This window comes from Callorhinchus milii, unplaced genomic scaffold, assembly GCF_018977255.1.
Source record: "Callorhinchus milii isolate IMCB2004 unplaced genomic scaffold, IMCB_Cmil_1.0 Scaffold15, whole genome shotgun sequence".
Taxonomy (NCBI): Eukaryota; Metazoa; Chordata; class Chondrichthyes; order Chimaeriformes; family Callorhinchidae; genus Callorhinchus; species Callorhinchus milii.
In genome coordinates this window covers 16,136,990-16,158,935 of record NW_024704756.1, presented here as the reverse complement: position 1 = coordinate 16,158,935, position 21,946 = coordinate 16,136,990, and the positions used below count along the sequence as shown (strand labels likewise).

At 47.8% G+C, this 21,946-nt stretch overlaps 1 protein-coding gene across 1 annotated transcript; it reads right to left on the bottom strand.

The window, feature by feature from the left end:
- Positions 1-4,613: 4,613 nt before the first annotated feature.
- On the bottom strand, positions 4,614-21,480 carry LOC103178908 (transmembrane protein 164). Its single transcript, XM_042340580.1, has 6 exons — positions 21,098-21,480; positions 16,710-16,759; positions 15,437-15,503; positions 10,567-10,645; positions 5,770-5,870; positions 4,614-5,243 (listed from the first exon to the last, which is right to left on the bottom strand). The coding sequence occupies exons 1-6, from the start codon at positions 21,467-21,469 to the stop codon at positions 5,037-5,039; spliced, it is 876 nt and encodes a 291-aa protein (XP_042196514.1). The 5' UTR covers positions 21,470-21,480; the 3' UTR covers positions 4,614-5,036.
- Between the last annotated feature and the right edge of the window lie 466 nt (positions 21,481-21,946).

Genomic DNA, 21,946 nt, shown 5'->3' with positions numbered 1-21,946 from the left:
CTCTGGGTGCAGCAATCTCAATGGTGTCAGGAGGAAATTAAGCCACGCAAAATATAATGGAGTGGGCAAGATCTGTTTATGAACTGAACAGATGTATTATTTTGGAAGGCTGTTAATATAGACCACTAGTGTTTAGATAATCGTGTTCTGATATCAAGTGCAGTAAACTAGGATTGAGGAACTGAAACCTTTTAGCTTTTCATTTTCTCCTGCTATCTGCTTGTTTTTTTTAAATATATATTAAATATGTAAGAAAAAAAGATATCTTTCATCAGGGAATAGAAAGCTGCAGATGCCAATTTACTAATTAGCCAGACTTTGCGTATGGTAGAAGTTAAAGGGCGATCTTTTCTCTGGTGGTTCAAAACCTATTTCAGCTCAATCCAACTCTTTACAGTGAATTCCTTGACCCTTAATGCACACTCAAAGTGAATCTGAATGAAGGGCCACACCTCCTTTGTAGAACCCTTATTGTAAATTAAAGCTATTTTTTCACAGATTTTCTGTACTTTTTTTTAAAGGAACAAACCAATCTTGTAACTATCTAATTTCTTTTTGAGATCTTTATTAACATGAATTGTGTGTTTTGAGCCTTAAAATCATTTAATGAAATTACTTGCAAGGACAACTTTTGTTTGCCTTTGGTAAAAAAACTAACTTGGTTATTGAGGACCATTTAGAGACTAAAATGATTTGTCTTAATATCTGAACTTCATGCTGATAAACTAAAGGAAAACATCTCCGTTGAGGATTTCGATAGGCTATGTTAGTGTGCATTAATGGGCTGTGAATTAATTTGGTGGTGGTGGTCGGGTTCAGGGCTATGTTCAAATATGCCAACTTTATGTTGGATGCCAATGTGATGTAAACCTTGTTGCTGAGCATTCCCCAGTGAATTGAGCATATAATGATGAGATTAGTCTTTGGACTAGGTAAAGGTTACAGAAGAGCCTCCCTCCCTCCCAACAAAGGCCAGTTCAGTGCACGAAGCCCGTCTCCTTCCGTGATAATGCAATGAAGGATTTTGAAAGTTGTGCATCCACAGCAGTTGTCACAAGCAAATGATGTGCGTTTCACTTGTGTTGCCTTAATCTCGAAACACACAGCACAAACTGAACAACCTTGTTGGCTGCAAAGTGGAACTTAAGTTTACTGAATCTCTCTTTTAAAAACAAAACATCATGTCTGTATCATCTCGACATGTTCATTCTTCACCCTAAACTCACCACTAGTGCGGGGGTGGGGGGGGGGGAAACATGGTGCTATAACGACTCTGAATAGGTCACGTGACTGGTCACGCTGACTCCCGAGATCATATCTGAATAATCTCGATATATGCAGATGCTATAGAAAACTTTACTACCAGTGTAATAATGATGTATAAAAACTCACCCTGCAGTCTTGAAAGGACAAGGTCAGCAATACTTCCCTGCATGGCTTGGCGGAACAGGACATATCTTGTTGTGTGTAGCTAGGAGCATGACAGTGTGTCCATGCTAGTCTTTTTTTTTTTCCTTTCAGATAATTAGTTTGAAAACTGAAGCATTAGCCACTCGATGTTGTTTTTTCAGCGGCTGTTACATTTAACTTGCCACCTCTTGAAAATGCTTTTTTTTTTTTTAAAAGACGTACACTGCTGTCCAATAGAGGTTACACCGTGTTGACGTTCAAAGACTGAACCAAAGATGCCTCCAGCCATGATCTAATGCTGCTGTGAACTAAGCCTGCCTTCCGGTCCTTCAAGGTTGCTGCAGGAGGTTTTAACAATTTTTTAAAATTATTTTTCTACGATTTCTAACAGGTTTTTTTGCTAGTAACATTGATTCAATTCTAAGTTTTGATTCGAGCAAGCTTCTCATCGAACACTGTTGAACACTGGTAACTTTGCCATACAGTGGCTGGCCAGGCATGCATTCAGTGGCTGCATTGAAAAAGCTCCCTCTTCCCCTTTCCCTTCCTCGCACCTCCCTCTCTCTCCCTGCCCCCCCCCCCTCCCTCCCTCTCTTTCTCCCCCTTCCCTTCCTCCCTCTCCCACACCCCTCTTTCTCGTGTGCCTCTCAGACCTAAGGGTTTCTTAAAATCTGCATCTTTAGAGACCAGCAGGAAATCTTTATACGAAGGTGCGTTTAGTTATTTTTACCATTGTTTTGAACTCTTGGTTCTTAATTTACTCTGTACCTAGATCCAGTAACTGCGCTGGTCAATCGCACTGAGAGCGAGAGAGTTGAGTTTCTGACTTTTGTAACGTGCGCGGGGATGACTGTTTTTTGTACATTGAAGTCTATTCTTTTCAGAATTTTTTGGATCTAGTTTCTAAGTTATTTTAGTGTTTTTTTATATATAAATATATTTAAAAGATAAAATAAGTTGACACTGTCACCAGCAGAATGATTTTACCTACTGATGCTACAGTGATACTGGGACCACCGCTACCTGGTGTAGCTGATGCCCCAGCAAAGTGTGTTCTCCTTGTTAATAACTTTGTTCAATAATGGCGCAACAGTATATGTGAAGAACTTTTCTCCCCACCCCTCCACCCCCCCATATTATGACTAGATACTCTTTCCACATTTAAGACTTTACAATTGCTATTAGTGTGCTGACTGTTGAAATGGGCATTTATAGTATGGTAGTAAGATGAAAAACTGGGGGGAAATACTTTAAGACTGATCAGTGGGTCTGTGAGACATGGATTGTGCAACGATGTGTAGTAGTTTTAACACTTGTTACATTTTAAAGCATTTACCCAATAAAATATTAAGATTAATACTTAATTGGTCTCTTTATATTGGTGCGCAGGATGAAATTGGGGTTGTTTCATGTGCCCATGTGTATTATACCAGGTATAAAAGAAAACGTGTAACTGTGGATTTTAGTAGGTTCAAGTGCAACTTGTTTGATGGAATGGACTTATTTTTGAATGTTTCTGATATCGAGATGAGGTATTGGGCACTGAACTATAGCTTCACATGCACTGGGAGCAATACCACTACAACGTATGAACTGCTACCAAAGTTTCTTGTGCATCTGAATGGACTTCCACTGCAGTGCTGCTCTGTGAGGCAGTCTTATCTGCAAACTGAACACCAGTTTATTCCCAGGATCTGCAGGTGACTGACTGCAGTAAACTCTTATGAAATTATGTGGTGGGGTGGGGGGGGGAGAAAATCTACAGGGATATTTAGTGAACTCTGGGGGCATTTTCCCTGCTCCTTGCATACAAATGTTTTCTCATCAATTTTAAAAAAAAATGTTAATAAAAGCACATAAGTGTTAAAAACAAACTCCAGACTCCTTTTATTAAATGGGGAAGATCTCGTGGACCATCAGATATTTGCGTGCATTTGTTCAAGGCTGATTGACTCACACAGTGTTTATTCCTTCAGGTAATATGGTGACTCTCACTCCAGTAACAGCCAGAATCTGTTCCATCCGCTTCCTGGCGTCCCCCAGGGCAATAAAGATGTGCCTCTGTGCCCCTCACTGGTTTTCTCATCTGAAGCTGGTACTTTGTGTTTGTGTCGTGCAACAATGTGATCTGGCACCTTTTGCCCCAAGTGATGATTATTCACAGATGAGCAATTCACAACCGATGCTGCAGATCTTGTGTTGGCCCACCTGATCAACGCAAATCTTAATCGTGATTCAGTGATGCTGTTTGTGGGACACTCTGAAAAACCTCCTCTATCCCTTTGTCTTGTCCCTTCCCTATCTTCAGATCGCACCTGAAGACCTTGCTCTTCAACCATGCATAAGGTCACCTCCCACCCCCTGGCTTGGAGTCATGCTCCGCCACTAATGCAAGTCATTGACATTGCTGTGTGCAAACAGGTTGCCGTGTTTAGCCCACAAAATTCACTTTACAGTATATTCTACAAAGTGCTTTGAGACATCAACCACTTGATAAGGCGCCATATTAAATCCAAGTATTCTTATTAACTCAACATAAGTCTGTGTTTTCATCACGCTACCTTGATGCAATTGACGACTGAATCAGTGTTTTGTACTTTTTTTATTAGGACATCTTTTTTCTATAAACATGTAAACAAAAAAGCAAATAGAAAAAGTGCATGATATAAAACTGGTTTCCTACAGTAGCTTTGTTTTCATCACGCAGCAGTTCTTGAAGGGGCGGGAAGCTGAATCCAACAATTTTTTTAAAAAAAAAACTACAACTTGACATTGGAAAGCTTTCTCTGTAGCTGCACATGTGTGGACTTTGTTTTGCAAGCACTAAAATGTTGACTTATTTACTGTACGCAGCCATATTAGTCATCCATCCAACAAACCCAGGGTTAGGGTGAGACAACAGCACATATATATATATATACGCGCACACACAACACATCTCTACCAAAAGTCTTGGTGGTGCCCCGAGCGGGGCAACCTTGAGTACTGGGAACATGTGTCCATCGCTAAATAGGCAAATTGGCTTCTTATACTCCAGCCGTGCCTTTCAGTCCTCTCTCAACCCTCCATTAGGTTTCATCATTTTAACGTGCTAGTGGGGAATTAACTACCTGTTTGGGGTCAGGATGACACTGAAATTTTTAAATTGAACCAACTGGATCAATTCCTACTTCATGGAGTGTGTGGAGTAACAATATATCAAACATCAAAATCAAACACTAATGTGATGCACTCTCTCTTCTCTCCCCCATTCCCCCCCCCCCCCCCCCCCCCATACTTTGTGTGTTTGGTGGTGGGGGAGGAGACGGTATATAATTAATATTTGATTTTGTCTTTAATGAATACTTTGCAAGGTGTGTATATACACCACGGAGATTGAGGGCTGGAGAAGAGGAATTGACTAACTTGTTTCTATGCTTTAACTTTTTTTCCAGATCCTCTTAAAAACTAAAAAATTAATTGTAAAGAACACTTTTTTCAATTACGTACACGATGATATTAGATAAAGATCCCTTAAGGCCACTATTTTGCCAGCAATAACATAATGGCCAATTTAAAAGAAGTTGTCTATACCTCCCCTCATGTACACACACAATTCTCACCAGGTAAGTCCAGTGATAATCATTTCACAGTATTTTCTTGATTGGAAGCTTGACCATGTCCACCAGGTACCTGTAGGCAGGAGCCACCGCATAGAACAAGAGGGTGACTAGCTTCCCGTGGGTCATCGTCATCAGGGCCTGATGCCCCGATGCCCAAATCCTATACCAGCGGCCATAGAAGGGGTCTGACACGGCAGGGCACAGCATGTTGTTCAGATTGACTTCCGTCATCTTAAAAATAAACCACACAGAGAGAGAGACGGTGATGAGATGTTTTGGGGAAGGTTAGAGGAACCAGCCTAGGAGGATAGAATGGTGGAAGGAATTCTTCCAACGGAGCTGTGGTTTGTGTTCAGTCCCAACCCCAACCCCCATCCTTTTCCTACCGCCAGTTCAGATTTTTTTTTCTTTTTTCAATTCTGGTCTTAATTCCCTTAATTGCAAACTTAAAACTACAGCGTCTTTCCTTCCCCACTCCCTCAATAAAACCCCGCAAGAGGAAGGTCAACTCCTGCAGAAGAATGGGAATCGGTGGTGGGGGGAAGAGGGTAAGAAAGACAGCGTTGAAAGAATATTTGGGTGGCAACCAAATTATGATTATGCCTAATCACTCACTGACATGTGCAATGTACCCTGCGATGTTGCTGTGCATCTGGTACTGCATCAGAGGATGTGACGAGCCATTATTTTCTCTCTCCCACCCTTCCAATTTAGATATTTTGCTGGTGTGCTGGGGAGACCGTTTTGCTGTACTCACCAGAGCCAGGATCTGTAGAAAGCTAAAATGATACAGGAAGAGGAGGCCGGTGGAGAGAACAGCCCACCAAAGGTCACCCAACGGCTCAGGTTTATACACACCTGGAGAGCCAGAGAGAAAGCAGTGTGTAAGGTAACTTATTAAAAGAGAAAGTCAATCATTTATTACAATTCTGATCATTGATGACCACTGGCACCTTCCAACTGTATTGAGGTTTTGGCACAATTGGTAAATTGCCTTTGGCTAACAACCAATTCAAGTAATATACGCTCAGTGCAGTTATGATGAGTCGCTATCTGATGTGGAACTGAGCCACACACACAGATAAAGAAAGTCTCCGGCTTCAATTCCAGCCTCAATCGTGTTGATCAAAGGAATGCGTATTCCTCCACAGCCTCACTCGCACATGTGAAGACTGGTCCTTAGCCCAAATACCAGGGTAACGTGTAGGGAGCGGAGTGTGAGTTATCACCTTCAGGGGAGGAGAGTATTTTCAAAAATGTATTTAAAAAAAATTATTTAAACAGTGTCCCTTTAAAGAGGGGTCAACGTGTTAATTATAGGTGATCATTATTATGGCGGTCTGAATGGCTATGCCTGGCAATGGTCCAATTAATGACTGGCCACATGGGCAAACATCCTCCCCATCCCCGGACTTCATGTTAATAAATATTTGCATTTGATGTAACTCTTTCCATCTCAAAGCACATCCAACAATGCAGCCCCACCCCACCCCTTGCACTGGAATGTCAGCTTAGACCTGACGAGTTCCAAGTCCTAACATGGCGCTTGATCCCACAACCTTCTGACTCAGGCAAGAGTGCTCCAAACTGCACACACACACAGACTCTCAGTTGTAGGAGTGGCAGCTGTAAAGATTTCACCTACGCACTAACTCATCAGGGCAGCATTTGTTCCCAATGCATTATGCACTGTAAAATATCGCTGCCGTAATGACTGGGAAGCTGTATAAATCAGCAATCTGGCGTGTTCCCTAAACAATCGCTCACAGGTGCTTATATTCAAGTTCCACAGAGACGGAGACTCGGTGAATAGTCTCCTGAAGGTCAGGCTCTGCTGAGAAATTGGCGGCTTCCCAAACTGTGCAGTGCAGAGTCTGGCGAGGACTGGGTGCCACTTGTCTTCTAGTCCATCACCTCAACCCCATCTGACTCTGTACGTACTGACTCTCACGGGTACATACCCGTTCAACTCATGTTCATTCGCACACAAATGCCCTCACGTTCACACACAAGCGCATACATTAGCTTTCCAAATGGGACTAGATGGATATCTAAAAGGGAGTAAGCTACAGGGATATGGAGTAAAGGCAGGTAAATGGAACAGGGAGGATTACTCTTTAAAAACGCCAGCACAGACACGGTGGGCCGAATGGTCTTCTTCTGTGCTGTAAATTTCTACGGCTCTATTCACTCACACACTCACACTCAAGACCACCTAAGATTACAAGTTTGGTTCGGATGAAGAAGGACCTTCGTCCCAACTGATCTCAGCTTTCCAGAATGCCCACCCTCCTGTTCTCCCATCACAGCGTCAGGCTGTGTGTTTTAAATGAGTCCAGTGTCCTGGCCTCAACCACCTTTCCTGGTAACCCATTCCAGCCATTAATTAGACCCTAGATAGAGAAGAGTAAATAACGTCTTGGTGTCTATCCTGAAATTGCCGTTCGCTATTCTAAACCGCCTCATGTTTACACATATTTGACCCAGAGGTGAGTGGGCTATCAAACTGCGCCATACTGATCCTCATTAACGCCTGATGTGTTAAGCGTCAACATGTTATAGCAAAACCTTCACGAGCTTCCAATCTGTTAATCCTTTGCACCATCTCCTCCCACCACAGCCACCACATACATAGCGCATCAATCCTGTGATTTACTGCTCTTTACACCAGACAACAGGGGGATTTAGTTTTTTATCCTTAACGAGTGATGGTCCTGGGAGCTTGTGGAATTCAGGCCTTATGAGTTTTTTTTCCCCCCAAATGGAGTTAATCCATGGGCCATCCTCCTCGGGAGGACACACAGCCCAGATTGCAGTGAGAGACAGCAGAGGAACAAACGCACTGGCACGAAATATTTTGCCTGGCTCATGCTCCCCACTACATCACGCCACGGGCTACATAACACGACCCAGAAGAGACGCCAACCCCTTGGGAGTTCAAACCCACATCGCCTCGCCCTCGATTGCCCACAGGGCTCTGCTCGAATGAAGATAAAGGAGCTTTTCCCGGCACAATGTCTTCCTTCATACGAAGGGGATTAATCAGCACTCGCACTCCCAGCACTCAGTGCTTTGCAAAACGGATCACTCTCTTTTAAAAAAAAAACTGGGTCAATTTTGCGGCATTTCTTAATTAAGAAACCCTAGCTTGGGGGGAAACAAAATCCTAAAAAAAAGAAAAAAATCCTTTTCGGGACCTAGAAGTACATTATGCTGTTAAAGTAATCCCCTGACTTTGGACTGTAGAGTGAGATTTGGATTTGTTTGTGTGTGTGCTGTGTTATTTATATTAATAAAATGGACAACAGTTTACGTTTGATACAGGACCTTATCACGTCATCGAGCCCTCTGAAAACTCTTGGCAGGACTTTGCCGTGTAGTGACTGCATACGCACGACTGTTTGTGGGACGCTGCTGGGCACAACTGACTGCCGTGTTTTCCCCAAAAATGTATAGTCAATTCACTTTACAGTATATTCTGTGAAGCGCTTTGAGACGTCTCGAAGACATGATGAGGCACTGTATCAAATGCAAGGATTATTATTATTTGTAGTCTTATTAACAGGAGTGGGGGGGGGAGTTGCCGAAATGTTGGCGACAGTGGAATACTCCCTGCATTAACTTGAAACTGTGCCATGGCGAGGAGCTCTGACCCAAGGCAAGATCCACCACCACCTTCACCCCCCCACCGGCCCCAGGCAACAGAGGGAAAACTGAGCCAAACTGGCACCCTGACAAATGGAAAGCATAGCTTGTTTAGTATAACACAATGAGGCCGATCATGAATTCATATCCAATGTGTTCTGGCTGTTCAATGTCCTACAACTAGGTCAGAGCCTCCTCTCCTTAAGGAGAATGAATGGCTGGTTTTGTTTTGATTGTCACTGTGTCTTCTCCCGAGTCAGTGACTCATTGTGGACCGGAGAGAAAGGAGGAGCCCTTGGGAGCGATCTATTTATAACCTGATTTAAACCAGGCAAGAGATAAAAATAAATGATCAAAAAGGAAAGATCTTTCACTCTTATTTTATAATTTTTCATTCAATGCAATGGCCTTTCTCTGTGCTGTAAAATTTATTTCTTTTTCGCTCTCACTCTCTCTCTCTCCTCCTTTCTTTCGAAATGCCATTCAATTGTTTTTTTTTTAGAAAGAACAGCGGAGTGGGGTTTAAACCTGAAGTTCTGGCTCAGTTGGTAACACTCTTGTCCCAGTGTCAGAAAGATGTGAGTCCAAGTCCCCGCGTCGGGACTGTGAACTCGCGCTCCAGGCTGAGTTCCAGGTCAAAGTCCCTGCATGGGGCTTGGGACCCACATCTTCCCCAGGACAGTTTCAAGGTAATGCAGAGAACTTTCTCTCGGTGTCCTGGCCAACAATCCCCAGATCAAATTGGTTCTTCGCTTCGTGGCTGTTTGCGGGACAATTCTGCGCGCTGACACAAAATACACAGTCATTACTTTTTTTTTTCATTGATTCATAGAGTGTTACGGCACAGAAGGAGGCCATTCGGCCCATCGAGTCTGTGCCGGCTCTTTGACAGTGCGTCACTTTCACTAACCCCTTACTTTTGATAGCAGTTAACTGTGAAGCGTTTTAAGACAGCTATATTTATAGGGGAATCTGGTGGAATTTCGCTCCTTCCTTCCTTCGCCCAAGTCCAAATTCCTTCTCAAGGCCGTGCTCTTTGGTCGTGCTTTAGGTCAGCTTTCACTCCCCCAGCCCCAGACCCCCAAACCTAACCCCACCCCCCCCCCCCACCGCACGCTTTAAAAGAAAAAGACTTCAAATTGCAAATGCAAACAACTGCCTTTCCTTACAGGAATATGTGTTGCAGGTGAAAGGCCTCGATACAAGTGAGATTGTGTCCCACACAGAGATAGAGGGAACGTGAGGACAAACAGCTCAGCATTTGTGGATGTGCGCACCACCGCAGACCTGCAACGGCAGCAGTGCTCGCAAGTGGCCACCGGGTGGCGCTACTGCACCAGTCAAGTGGGAAAGGCCGGTGAGAGCAACACTGAGACCAATGTCAACAGAAGGACTACATCTCAGGCCAAGTCTCAGGCAGATAAACCCCCAGAGAGGCTGAGTGGATCCATTGGGTCGCAGACCCCACCATTCTCTGGCCTTGACCCTGTCGCTCAATCAACCCGAACAGACCAGAACATGAGACAGGCACGAGAATCCTTTTTCTGAAGGATAGAGGGATTAAGGGATATGGGGATAAGGCGGGCAGATGGAGTTAGGTGAGAAGATCAGCCATGATCTTATTGAATGATGGGGCAGGCTCGAGGGGCCGAATGGCCTACTCCTGCTCCTAATTCCTATGTTTCTAGAAGATTCAATTTGCTTTCTCCCATCCCAATACCACCCCCTCCCCTGTGCCCAGGGCCAGTCGTCCAGCATGGCTCAATGCCAAGGGTGGAAATTACCCCTTAATTAAAGCTGCATCTATCAAAGTAATAGGTTTCATCAATTACATGTGGCCAACAAAGCACTTTGCCCTTCGCAACGTTGGAATATTGCCCAGAATATCTCTTGTGTTGCTGTTGCTTACCTCCTTTCCAAAGCAGGTAGATTGGTACGATGTACAACATGATGTGCTGGATATAATACACCTCCAACTCGAAGGGGAGCTGGGAACAGGAAGAGAGAAAGAGACATTAAAACCAACCGCTTCTCACAAGCGCACACATTAAACCACAGAGGCCTACAAATGGACACCAAACCACCCTTTGTCAACCACCTTTCCTCTGCGTAAAGAAAAAAAAAACTCTTGCTGGTGTCGGTCATGCAATTGCCCTTTGAAACTCTAACCCTAGATCTTCTTCTCCCATCTTGGTGCGACCTAAAGTATTTATTAAAAAATTCACTTTACAGTGTATTCTGTGAAGGGGCTTTGAGAGGTCTCAAAGACGTGATAAGGTGCTATATCAAATTGCAAGGATTATTATTATTACTATTGTTCTAGGTTTACCTTTATTTAATCCCGTTTAAAATTTCACACGCTAAGATGATTTCTCTCAGGACTGAAGAGCCCCAGTTTGTCTCATGGTTATAGTGTTTATCCTCCGCACACTTGTTCTGTTTACACTGCAGACGGCTTGTATAATGGAAAAAATAGAGTCCCAGCTGCTCCGGCACAGAACAATGAATGATATCCTTTCATCAGTGGAAGCAATGTTGCTGTGAGAGTGTGCGAGCACCGTGTGTGTTAACAGGATTCACTATGATTCATTTGTTCTGCCCTCTCTCCCTCTCTGCTGTTGATCACCTCAATGTCTGGCTGCCCTTCCAACACGGGGTTCAGAGGGCAAAGCCAAGGCCTATCTCTTCACCCCCCACCACCTCACAGGGGGCTGTGCCTGAGCTAATCTCTGCCCATCAAAAAGTGCTATCAGCTCACACTCCATCTGTCACAGGCAGAGGCTTCAGCCCAGGAGGTGACCCAGGTCTTGCAACAAACCGCTGCTGGAAATGACTCTCAAGATTCAATTCCTGGAGCCTTTGCCACTAGAGCTCGCGATGATGCAACTTTAAAACAGTAATTTCTCGCCTTTGAGAGATGTCCCAACAATCTGACTCCTGATCAGTAACCGAACACATTCATATCCTGTACAGCAGCGAGACTGGCCATTCAGTCCAACCAGTCCGCGCCGGTATTTATACTCCACGAGTTTCTGCGTTGGATGTAGCCCTGAAATGTCTCAAAGCGTGTCACAGAGTACTAACGGCAAGTGTTGGTGACTGTTTTATAAAGGGATGGGACGCAGCAGTCATTTTGTGCACAGTACAGGCCCTGAAACAGCCACCACGTGATCGATCGATTAATCCACAGAGGATTGCTGGCCAACACTCCGGGAGAAAATCCCGTCTCTATTTCCAACGGGAATGTTCGACACGCTGTGTGTCCCAGCAGATGTCGGCTTACATTCTCTTTCTGAAAGGGACGGCACCTCCGACATGCAGAGTTCCCCCTCCCCTCCCCCCGGGGGTTTAATCAATGCCTCTCACGAGGGCTGTAAACAGATGGCTGAATGGGAAACAAAAACCTTGTGGTCATCCTATGGCAACAGTGAAAGCTCCCAGCGACTTGCTTCCTGGTGCTCAGACATTGCAGGAGAAGAAGGATGAGGAGGATTCAGTCCAGCGTCTGTTGTGAACACAGAGCTATATAAACGCACGTTGTTGTTATTGTTGTTGAACGGGCTGAGCAGGAGTCCCGACATTCCCAAACACAGGCTCTGCTCTCTCTGCTCTGCCCGACTCTACTCTAAATGGAGGAGCTCTTCTCCGCGTCCTGTCCGACAATCAAATCCCTCAGATAACGCTGGTCTGAACTGCCTCGAGAGGCTACTCCACGTGACGGGCGCTATGTAAATGCACGTCGTTATTGCCTTCCGTATCACTGCTGTTTGCAGGAGCGCTGCTGTGTGTAAATTGGTTGGCTGCCGTGTTTGCCTATAAAATACAGTCACCGCCGTCCTACGGTAATTCCTCTGAAGCACTTTGCGACGCCTTCCTGACGCGAAACAATACTTTATTGTTCTATTGTTGACAGGTTCTAATCCGTGCGCCACATACACACGGGAACCATTTCTCTGACCAGAGGGGGGGTAGGTTTGACCTGCTCTCCCATTCTCCCCCTCCTCATCTTGTTCCTCTATCTCTGGAAGTGCAATCTTACTTCCCCTTTGAGCTTCCCTTTCACAGTGCAACTGAAAGACCTTCCCTTATCCTTGTTCCGGGTAGTTTAACGACGACAGATGCACAATGGCACAATTTAATTCGCTGTAGCTCTACACCACAAAAAACAGCAGGACGTACACCAAAGCCAACCCAAAAATCACAGTGAAAATACAGAACTGGCAGAACTATAAAAGGAAATTAGTTCATCTAACTCTCAGGCGTCAATAATAACTCCAGAAGGAATTTAGTCAACTGCGAATCAAGGGCTAAAAGGGGGGGGAGGTGATACTTCCCGCTCAGCAACAGATCTGTTTTGCAGCACTTAACCACATTTACTGTCGTGTTTGTGGGACGCTGCTTTGCGCAGTTGGCTGCCACGTTTCACCTACAAAATACCCAGTCAATTCATATGATCAGGGCTGTGCTGTGCAGTCAGTCTCTCTCACTGCTGGCCTTTGCTATGAAGGTTCAGGGCTGGATCGGATTGTGCATGGCGTGGGGGTCAATGACAGCACTGTGAACAGACCTACCTCATCAGCAACAAATGACACTTACACTTACACATGGCCTTTCACAGCAGGAGGTCGTCTCAAGGCGCTGGACAGTCAGGGATTTGGCCGCGAGTTCGGGGTTTGGGATCAGGGAGGGTGGGGGGGTAGGAGGGTGACCAAAGGCACAGTCGAAGAGGAGGGTCTTGGAAGGAGGCAAAGGAGGAGTGAGGCAAAGGGACTATGAGCAACCTTATCAATAGGCAAACACCTTGCAGCAAAGACTGATAGATGTGTTTAACGTTATTGGAGACGTTTTGATAGGGTGAATGCGGATCACAGCCGGGGTGGGGGGGTGGGGGCCTTATTGCTGCATTTTTGAAGCTGAGATGAATGAGAAAACCTACTTGCGTAAGGTTGCCATTCACATTCCCTCCCTCAATCTCGTTAATCCCCTGTGGCCTCACAGAAAAATAATCATGGTGAAAGCTTTGGAGTCCGATCTCACTGATGCGAAGAACACAAACCCTAATCCGCTCTGTGTGATCTGAAACTCAGTTACAGCTTTTGATTTTTTAATCACCAGCCAAGGCTGGGCTCAGAGCAGCGCTCTCTGCTCTCAAATCCCGATGACATCTGCTCTCTGCTCAGCGATGTGGGGTCAAAGTCTTTGGCGCATATAATAGGTCTCTAACTAGCAGCAGATTTCCACCGTTGGAGAGCGGTAACGTAGCGCCGAGACTCATGGCGATGTACATCCCGTATTAACCTAGTTTATTCTTGCCAACATTCTCCATTTCACCTCCAAAGCCTCACAATATCTCACAGTCTTAGCCTCAGTTCTTAGCCACGGTCTTAAGACCATTGTCTTGGGATTTAATCGGGCCCAATTTTGGTAAAATTCTACGTTCAGTCTTAACACTAAACCTTAACCACAGCTGACACTTCAACGTGTTGTCGGAGATGCCTCCTTCAGATAAGATGTTAAGCTGAGGCCTGTCTGTGCCTATTTGGGTGGGCATTAAAGATTACAGGGCGGTATTCGAGTAAGAGAAGTGAGTATCTGGCTGACAATCCCCCAGATAAGAATAGTTCTTAGTAACAGAAAAACATTTGTGGTCTCTTAAAGCCACAGCGGGTCCGTTATCTTATACACAGCAGATAGTAAAAGCAGAATTTTTCCTGTACCATCATTGCTCGGTTATTGACTCACCCACACTACTGGGTTCGAAACACAAACATCCAGAGTTTTCCGCTCAGAGTGGGTGGGGTGGGGTGGGGGGGGGGTGGAGAGGGTGTAGTGTATTGTCGAAGTTGCCGTTTGGATGGGGGGGTTAAATTGAGGTCCTGCAGATAAATGGAGGGTAAAACTCTCACGACATTCCATGCACTGATCACTAAGGGAAGGGAGTTTCTTCAAGGCATCTCGGCCAACAACTCCCCAGACACACCGTCACGTCTCCACCAATATAATGTGCGTACGGACTGCTGAGACGCATGTTACAGCAGCGGCTGTGGATGTGAGTTGGCGGGATGTGAGAAAGGTCAGACTTCTGGCCTACATATAAACGTCGGTCTTTCTCCCAGTTATCCTGGTTTAGATTCCATTTGTCATCCAGATCTACCCCTGACACTCACTGCTCAACAAGACATCATCCTGACCAGAAAGACGCTGTATCACAGGCAAGGATCATTATCGTTTACGAGACACGGTGGAAGGAGCTTAGCTGCTGTGTATTCCTGTGTAACCATTTGCACCTTATAGGATTATTATTATTATTATTATAGCTTCCACTTTTATGGCTAAACAATAATATTTTGAAAAGCGCTTTGAGATGTTTATACCACATAAGGTGCTATTTAGATACAAATTAGCATTAGCAATGATAAATACGTTTCAAAAATGTGGTCACTCAATCCACGACTGTTTGTGGCGACGCTGCTACGTTCTGCCCACAAAAATACACAGTCAATCCATTTCACACGATGTCCTGTGAAACGCTTCGCGACGCCTCAACGATGTGATAAGGTGCTGTATTAAATGCAAGGATTATTATTATCAATAGTATCGTCATTGATCCGGTGTTTCGAAATTTCTTCGAGGGACAGAATTTCAAACGGAAGAAGATCGGAAGGTTTCAGTGGAGCCGCAGAGCGATGGTAAAGCTGGGAGCCAGGCAAACAACAACAACAACAACATCACATCGATGTGGAGACGCAGGAGACATTGACCTGATGTGCTGTACTCACCAGCCTGGTGTTAACTACAGGGAACAGTAGTGCCAGCAAAGCTCCATTCAGCATGTGCATCTGCAGCCTGACAACAAGAGAGGAAGTTACTGACAACCACAAGGTAATCCATCACAAGGGCAGAGCCATCCAGGATGGGTGGGGGGGGGGGTGAGGTGGGGGGGGGGGGGTGAGGTGGGGGGGGGGTGAGGTGGGAGCATCAATCAGATTTAATGTACACTGTCCCAGTGTCTCCTGCTCAAATGCGAGGTTTATTACAAGCAGTAATATTGTTTATTGTTGGCTGCCGCGTTTCAACCACAAAATACACAATCACTCCATTTTACAGAATATTCTATGAAGCACTTTGAGACATCTCAACGACGTGACAAGGTGCTGTGTCGAATGCAGGGATTATTACTATTGTAATTATTATCATCGGGATTTGAACTCGTTGGGCCAGGTGAACCTTCCAGGGCTGTGCTGGGGGAGCTGTGGGGGGGAAGCACTGTTGGGACTTGCTGTCCTTCGGGGTGAGACGTTAAACCTGAAGCCCATTTCAGGTGGAGAGAACTCTCTCTTTTCCGACAGCTTCGCGGGATCCTTAACGTCCACGCGAACTGGCGCGGGAGGAATTACAAGCTGTGCCCTGCCTCGTTATGTTGGACAACCCGATCGGAATTTCTGTGAATCATCCAACGAGCTACACGTACCGAGTTTATGTGTCTGCACTAACTTACAAATTCCGGGCGGGATTGTGGAATTCCGTGTGTTCTAACTTGTCGTTCCAATACGGAAGACTGATCACCAGAGATCGGTGAAACAGGAGATCAAGGTGGTGATGGTGGTGGGTGGGGAGGGGGGGTCAGTGTTGACATTGTTTATCGTATTCCACACAACCTCCCGCCTGTAAAGTGCGGCAGATGGGTATCTTATGGGAAAATACAGCAGCTAACTTGTTCTCAGCGATGTCCCACATACAGCTGTGAAATCATCGACTAATTTTTTTCCCCCACTCTCTGGGGAATTGTCGGCTAACACACTTTGTGAGGGAGAGAGGAAAACTCCCTTCTCTTCTCGAACAGTGTCACGGGATCTTTAACATCCACCTGACCACAGCACAGACAGAACCTCGGTTTAACTTCTTATCCGAAGGACGAGGATAATGTAAAATGTGGGGGAGGTGGGAGGGGGGTTTAACCCTTCTGACCCCGAGGCAAGTGGGCTACAGACTGAGCCAGACCGATGACACCGTAAGGGAATAAATAAAGAGAAACCTTGTTCCGTTCCTTACCTGAAGACGATCAGAGCAACTCTGCCGGGAGGCCAGACAAGGAGAAAGATCTGCAATTAAAAATATACATATTTTTACTTTTTATTTAAAAAAACAAACCATTGTGAACGTTTTGGGAATCGCACGAACAGAACTTCCTGACGCAACACTCCAAAGCACTAGGATTTCTAACAATAATAATAATAATATTGCTTGCATTCGATACAGCACCGCGTCACTTCCCAAAGCGCTTCACAGGATATGCTGTAAAGTGGAGTGACTGTATATTTTTGGGGCGAAACACGGCAGCCAATTTGTCACCCAGTGTCAGCTACTATCACAAGCCAGCTGCGGAGCAAATCTGTCTCTGCCCTGCCTCAACAACGGGGACTATTCTGCTCCCTCTCTCTCTTTCTCTCTCCACGTCACAGATCTTTTAGCGCGGCTTGTAAAGGGATCACCCATTGTAGACGAACACTGACACGCTCCCCGCGCTCAATGAACAGAGCAACAGAACATTTCTCCCCCCACTCACCCCACCCACCCCCCGAATGTGCCTTTGTTGTTGCCTTCTCACAATGATGAGACGTCTCAAAGCGCTTCACAGGGTACACTGCAAAGTGGAGTGACTGTGTATTTTTGTGGGCCAAACACGGCAGCCGATTTGCACACAGCAGCGTCCCACAAGCAGCCGTGGATTGAGTGACCAAATTTATTTGAGAGATTGTTGGCCCGGACACCAGGAGAGAGAGAGGGAAACTCTCTTCTCTTTTCCAATAGCGCTGCGGGATCTTTAACGTCCACCTGAACAGGCAGATGGGACCTCGATTTAACATCTCATCTGAAGATGAACGAGGCTCCCTCTGAACAGTGGCGATTGTTAAGCTGCCTCTTTATTATGAATAAAAATACAAACTGGGGGGACAGCAAAGAAAGCCCAGGGCAGCTGGAGCACAAATGACTTCTGTGATGGCTACAAGAGCAGGAGGAGGTAAACACATGAGCTTTGCCAGTCACTGCTGTCACTGACAGATGTCGTCACCGCAAAGCACCAGAGCCGAGGCCAACGATTGCGAGCAATAAACTCTGACCCCCTCCCTCTCCCCTCGGGAGCCCAAGCTGGGGGAGGGCAGAGAAAGACACTTTACTGCAGTGTACAATAAAATCCTGTCCCACGCTTTGAGACGTCCTCCCCGACGTGAAAGGCTCTCTAATGCAACGCGAGGATTAGTAAAATGCTCCCGTGTTTGCACACGGTTGACACCTGGCGCATTCTAGTCCCCGAAAATGTAATCATTTGAGGCCGAGCAAAGACCGACACCATGGGGTGGGTGATGTTAGTTTCCTTCTTTGTTCTTGGCAGCCATTGCCTCCCAGTGAGCCAGAGCGAGAAGCCAGACAACCCTCCTGTGATGTGCTGGGAAATCTGGGGCAGAACGCCCGACAGCGTAAGTGCTGAGTCCAAACTGTGATGTTCAGTGATGTTTCAGCATTGTTTCATACTTTACTGATAGTCGCTCTACCCACCGTGAACAACAACAACAACTACAACAAAGCCTTGCATTTATATAGCGGCATTCACGCCAGGTGGCATCTCGGGAGCGTTTGAGTGACCCATTTTATTTGGGGGAATTGTCGGCCAGGACACCTGGGAGAGAGAAATTCCCTTCTCTTTTCCAGTAGTGATGTGGGACATCTTTAGTGTTCACCTGAACAGCGCACAGTCAAACAGGAACTTCGTTTAACCTCAAATCTGAATGACGACAACTTCCTCCAACATTGTATTGGAGCGTCAGCCTAAAGGGTTTCAAAGACCCAACAAGGAGCTTGAACCCACAACCTTCTGACTCAAAGGCCAGAGTTCTACCAACTGCGCCGCCAGGCGGATACCTTGGCTCAGGTGGTGGAAGAGGTTAAAGGCCACTTCTCTGAAAGGGCAGTGGAAAGTGAGACTGTGGTTTTCACACGTTCATGACGGTAACCCTAAGCACTTACCAGCATTGAGCAATCTGCCAACACACCTTAAATACACTCAGATCATAGGTCAGTCACACACTGAGCACACACAAACACGCACATGCACACGCACACACTCCCTCTATCACTCAGGATCTGCTCTACAAATTGACTATAACAGGAAGACGCCTTGAAACAGAGGCAGGAAACCCTGAAGCTCAGTGACACCAGTTGTCAGTCAGCTCTGGTTGATGTGTGCGATATGGTGCAGCGTTACAATCAGAACTTCAATTCACGTCGCTCCTATAAACGACAAACCATCTCAAAGCTCCTCGCGGGAAATTGCTGTGCGAGTGACCGTGTGTGTTAGGGACAAAAATAAGCAGCGCGATCCCACCAACAAAAAAACAAGGCCTGAGCGGGGACACAGTAAATCCAGGGGCATTGTCGGCCAGGACACCGGGAGAGGGTTGTAGGATTTGGGAGGGGTGGGGGGTGGGTGGGTCTGAACCCAGAACCTTCTGACCCAGAGGCAAGAGCAACTACCAAGTGGATCGGGCATTGCCGAAGAGGAGGCGGACAGCGAGAGGGGTAGCGAAAATGACCTCAATTCTCTCGCGGGGTTTGAGTTAGGATCATAGTCAGCGACACCCCCTCCCCCACCCCCCACACCCGCTATTTCCTCCACCCAGAAAAGCACCCGCGTGTGAAGGTCAGTGGACAGGATCTCCTCAGCTGTCAAGTTTGCCACTCGCTGTCAAGGCCAGAGCCTGGCTCAGGGGGTAGGACTCTCACCTCCGAGACAGAAAGGTTGTGGGTCAAAGGGGCCTCTGAGATCACACGCACTGGTCCTGGCTGAAGTTCCAGGGCTAAGTGTTGCATTATCAGAGGTGCCCCGTCCTTCGGGTGGGTGAGACCTTTAACCCGAGGCTCTCCGTCCGCCTGCTCAAGTGGGAACGCTGAGAAAAAGGGAAGTGGATATGTCAGGGCGCTGCGAGCTCTTGTTACACGCTCATGACTTTTTTACTGGAAGGCAATCCAGGCAGCCTCTCTGGTGGAGGGGAATTCAGACGAGCCTGTAAATGAGACGCCGGGGAGACGGCTCGTTCCAGTGTGGGTTGCTTATGGGAGGCTTCGCTGGCTATTCCGAACCCTCGCTTTCGGGCTGAGGGCAGGGGTCGGGCCTCTTGCGTGTCATTGTTGTTGTGTGTCACGCTCTCGCCTCCGAGTCGGAAGGCTGTGGGATCGAGTCGTGTCGTCTCCCCCCCACCCCCCCACATCGGGACTTGGGATCAGACAGCCTTAGCTGACGCTCCGGGGAGTGTTGGGTGGTCGGAGAGGTGCCGTCCTTCGGATGAGACGTTAGCCCCAGCTCCCGTCCGCGCCTGATGAGGTGGACGTTAAAGCTTCCGCTACTCAAAAATGAGGGTGGGGGGGGGGGTTCTCTCTCTCTCTCTGTCTCTCTGTCTATCTGTCTGTCTCCCCCCCCCCCCCCCTGTGTCCTGGCCAACAATCCCCTAAGTAAAGTTGCTCGCTCACTCCATGGCTGTTTGTGGGACGTTGCTGCGCGCGAGTTTGTGGGTTTCGCCCACAAAGAGAAAGTCACTCCACTCTACAGTAGAGGAGGTCCCGGTGTGAGTACAAAAGACGGCGCTTTATCAAACGCAAAGGGAGTGGTACCGTGAAATAAACCGTTATTCCCACACCCGCGGCTGTCCCCACAGATGGGCCCCACAGGGCTGGAGCCAAACCGTCGGCTTTTAACTCATTCAAACAGATTCCCCCATCGTTCGCGGATCGAACGCCGGAGACGGTACTCGGCTTCAAACCCCCACTTTCTGTAACTTTCGAATTACATACACTTTGGGACTGTGTTCGACACCCGGGTACGGAGAGGCGACACTGTGTGTGCACGCCCGCACGCACACGCACACCACACGCACGCCACACGCACACCACACCACACGCACACCACACGCACACCACACGCACACGCCACACATGTACACACACGCACACACCACACGCACACACACACACATCTACCCCACCACATGCACACACCACACGCGCACACACACACCACACGTGTACACACACGTACACACCACACGCGCACATTGACAGACACACACTGACAGATACACACACAGACACAGACAGACACAGACCCACAGACAGACATAGACACAGACCCACCCACACCCAGACAGACCCCCCCCCACCCCCAGACAGACCCCCCCAGACCCAGACAGACCCCCCCCCAGACCCAGACAGACCCCCCCAGACCCAGACCAGACAGACCCCCCCCCCAGACCCAGACCCAGACAGACCCCCCAGACCCAGACAGACCCCCCCCCGACCCAGACCCAGACCCAGACAGACCCCCCCCCAGACCCAGACAGACCCCCCCAGACCCCCCCAGACCCAGACCCAGACAGACCCCCACTGGCCTGGATGGCGGTGACCACATGACACGGGTTCAGGAGGAAGATGACGGTTCTGGTCGCGAACTTGAAACCCACTTCGATCCCGAAGGTGAGGCAGAGGGCGGCGATCAGCAGCCGCTCGGGACCGGAGCCGGTACCGGGGCCCAGGCCCTGCCCCCCGGGGCGGGGGAGGGGGAGGGGCAGCGGTCGGCGGCGGAGCCTCCGGAGGGCGGCGGCGGTCGGGAGGAGACACACACCGAGCACTGCCGCCGTCTCGGCCCCGCGCTGTCCGGGCGGCAGGAAGGCGGCGCACTCCGGGCCGCCGTTACCGGGGAACCGGGGGTCCACCCCCCCGTAAGCCCAGTCCAGCAGCGCCGCCACCTCCCAGCGCCGCATCCCGGACCCCGACACTCCCTCTCCCCTCCTCTCTCCTCTCCCTCTCCTCCCCACTCCTCACCCTCCCCTCTCCCTCTCCCTCTCCCTCACCCCTCTCTCCCTCCTCTCCTCCTCACCCCTCCTCCCCCTCTCTCTCACCCTCTCCCCTCTCCCTCACCCCCTCTCCCCTCTCTCCTCACCCCCTCTCTCTCCCTCTCACCCCCCCTCCCCTCTCCCTCTCACCCTCTCCCCCTCACTCACACGCAGCCACAAGTCGCCACTTGTGGGAACACAGACCCTACCGGAGGTCCCGGTTTTCTGTCACTGTCTGTGTCTTACCCTCTGTCTGTCTGTCTGTGTGTCTGTGTGTGTGTGTCTTGTGTGTGTGTCTGTGTGTGTGTGTGTGTGTGTGTGTCTCTGTGTGTGTGTGTGTCTGTGTGTGTGTCTGTCTGTGTGTGTGTGTGTGTGTCTGTCTGTGTGTCTGTGTGTGTGTCTGTC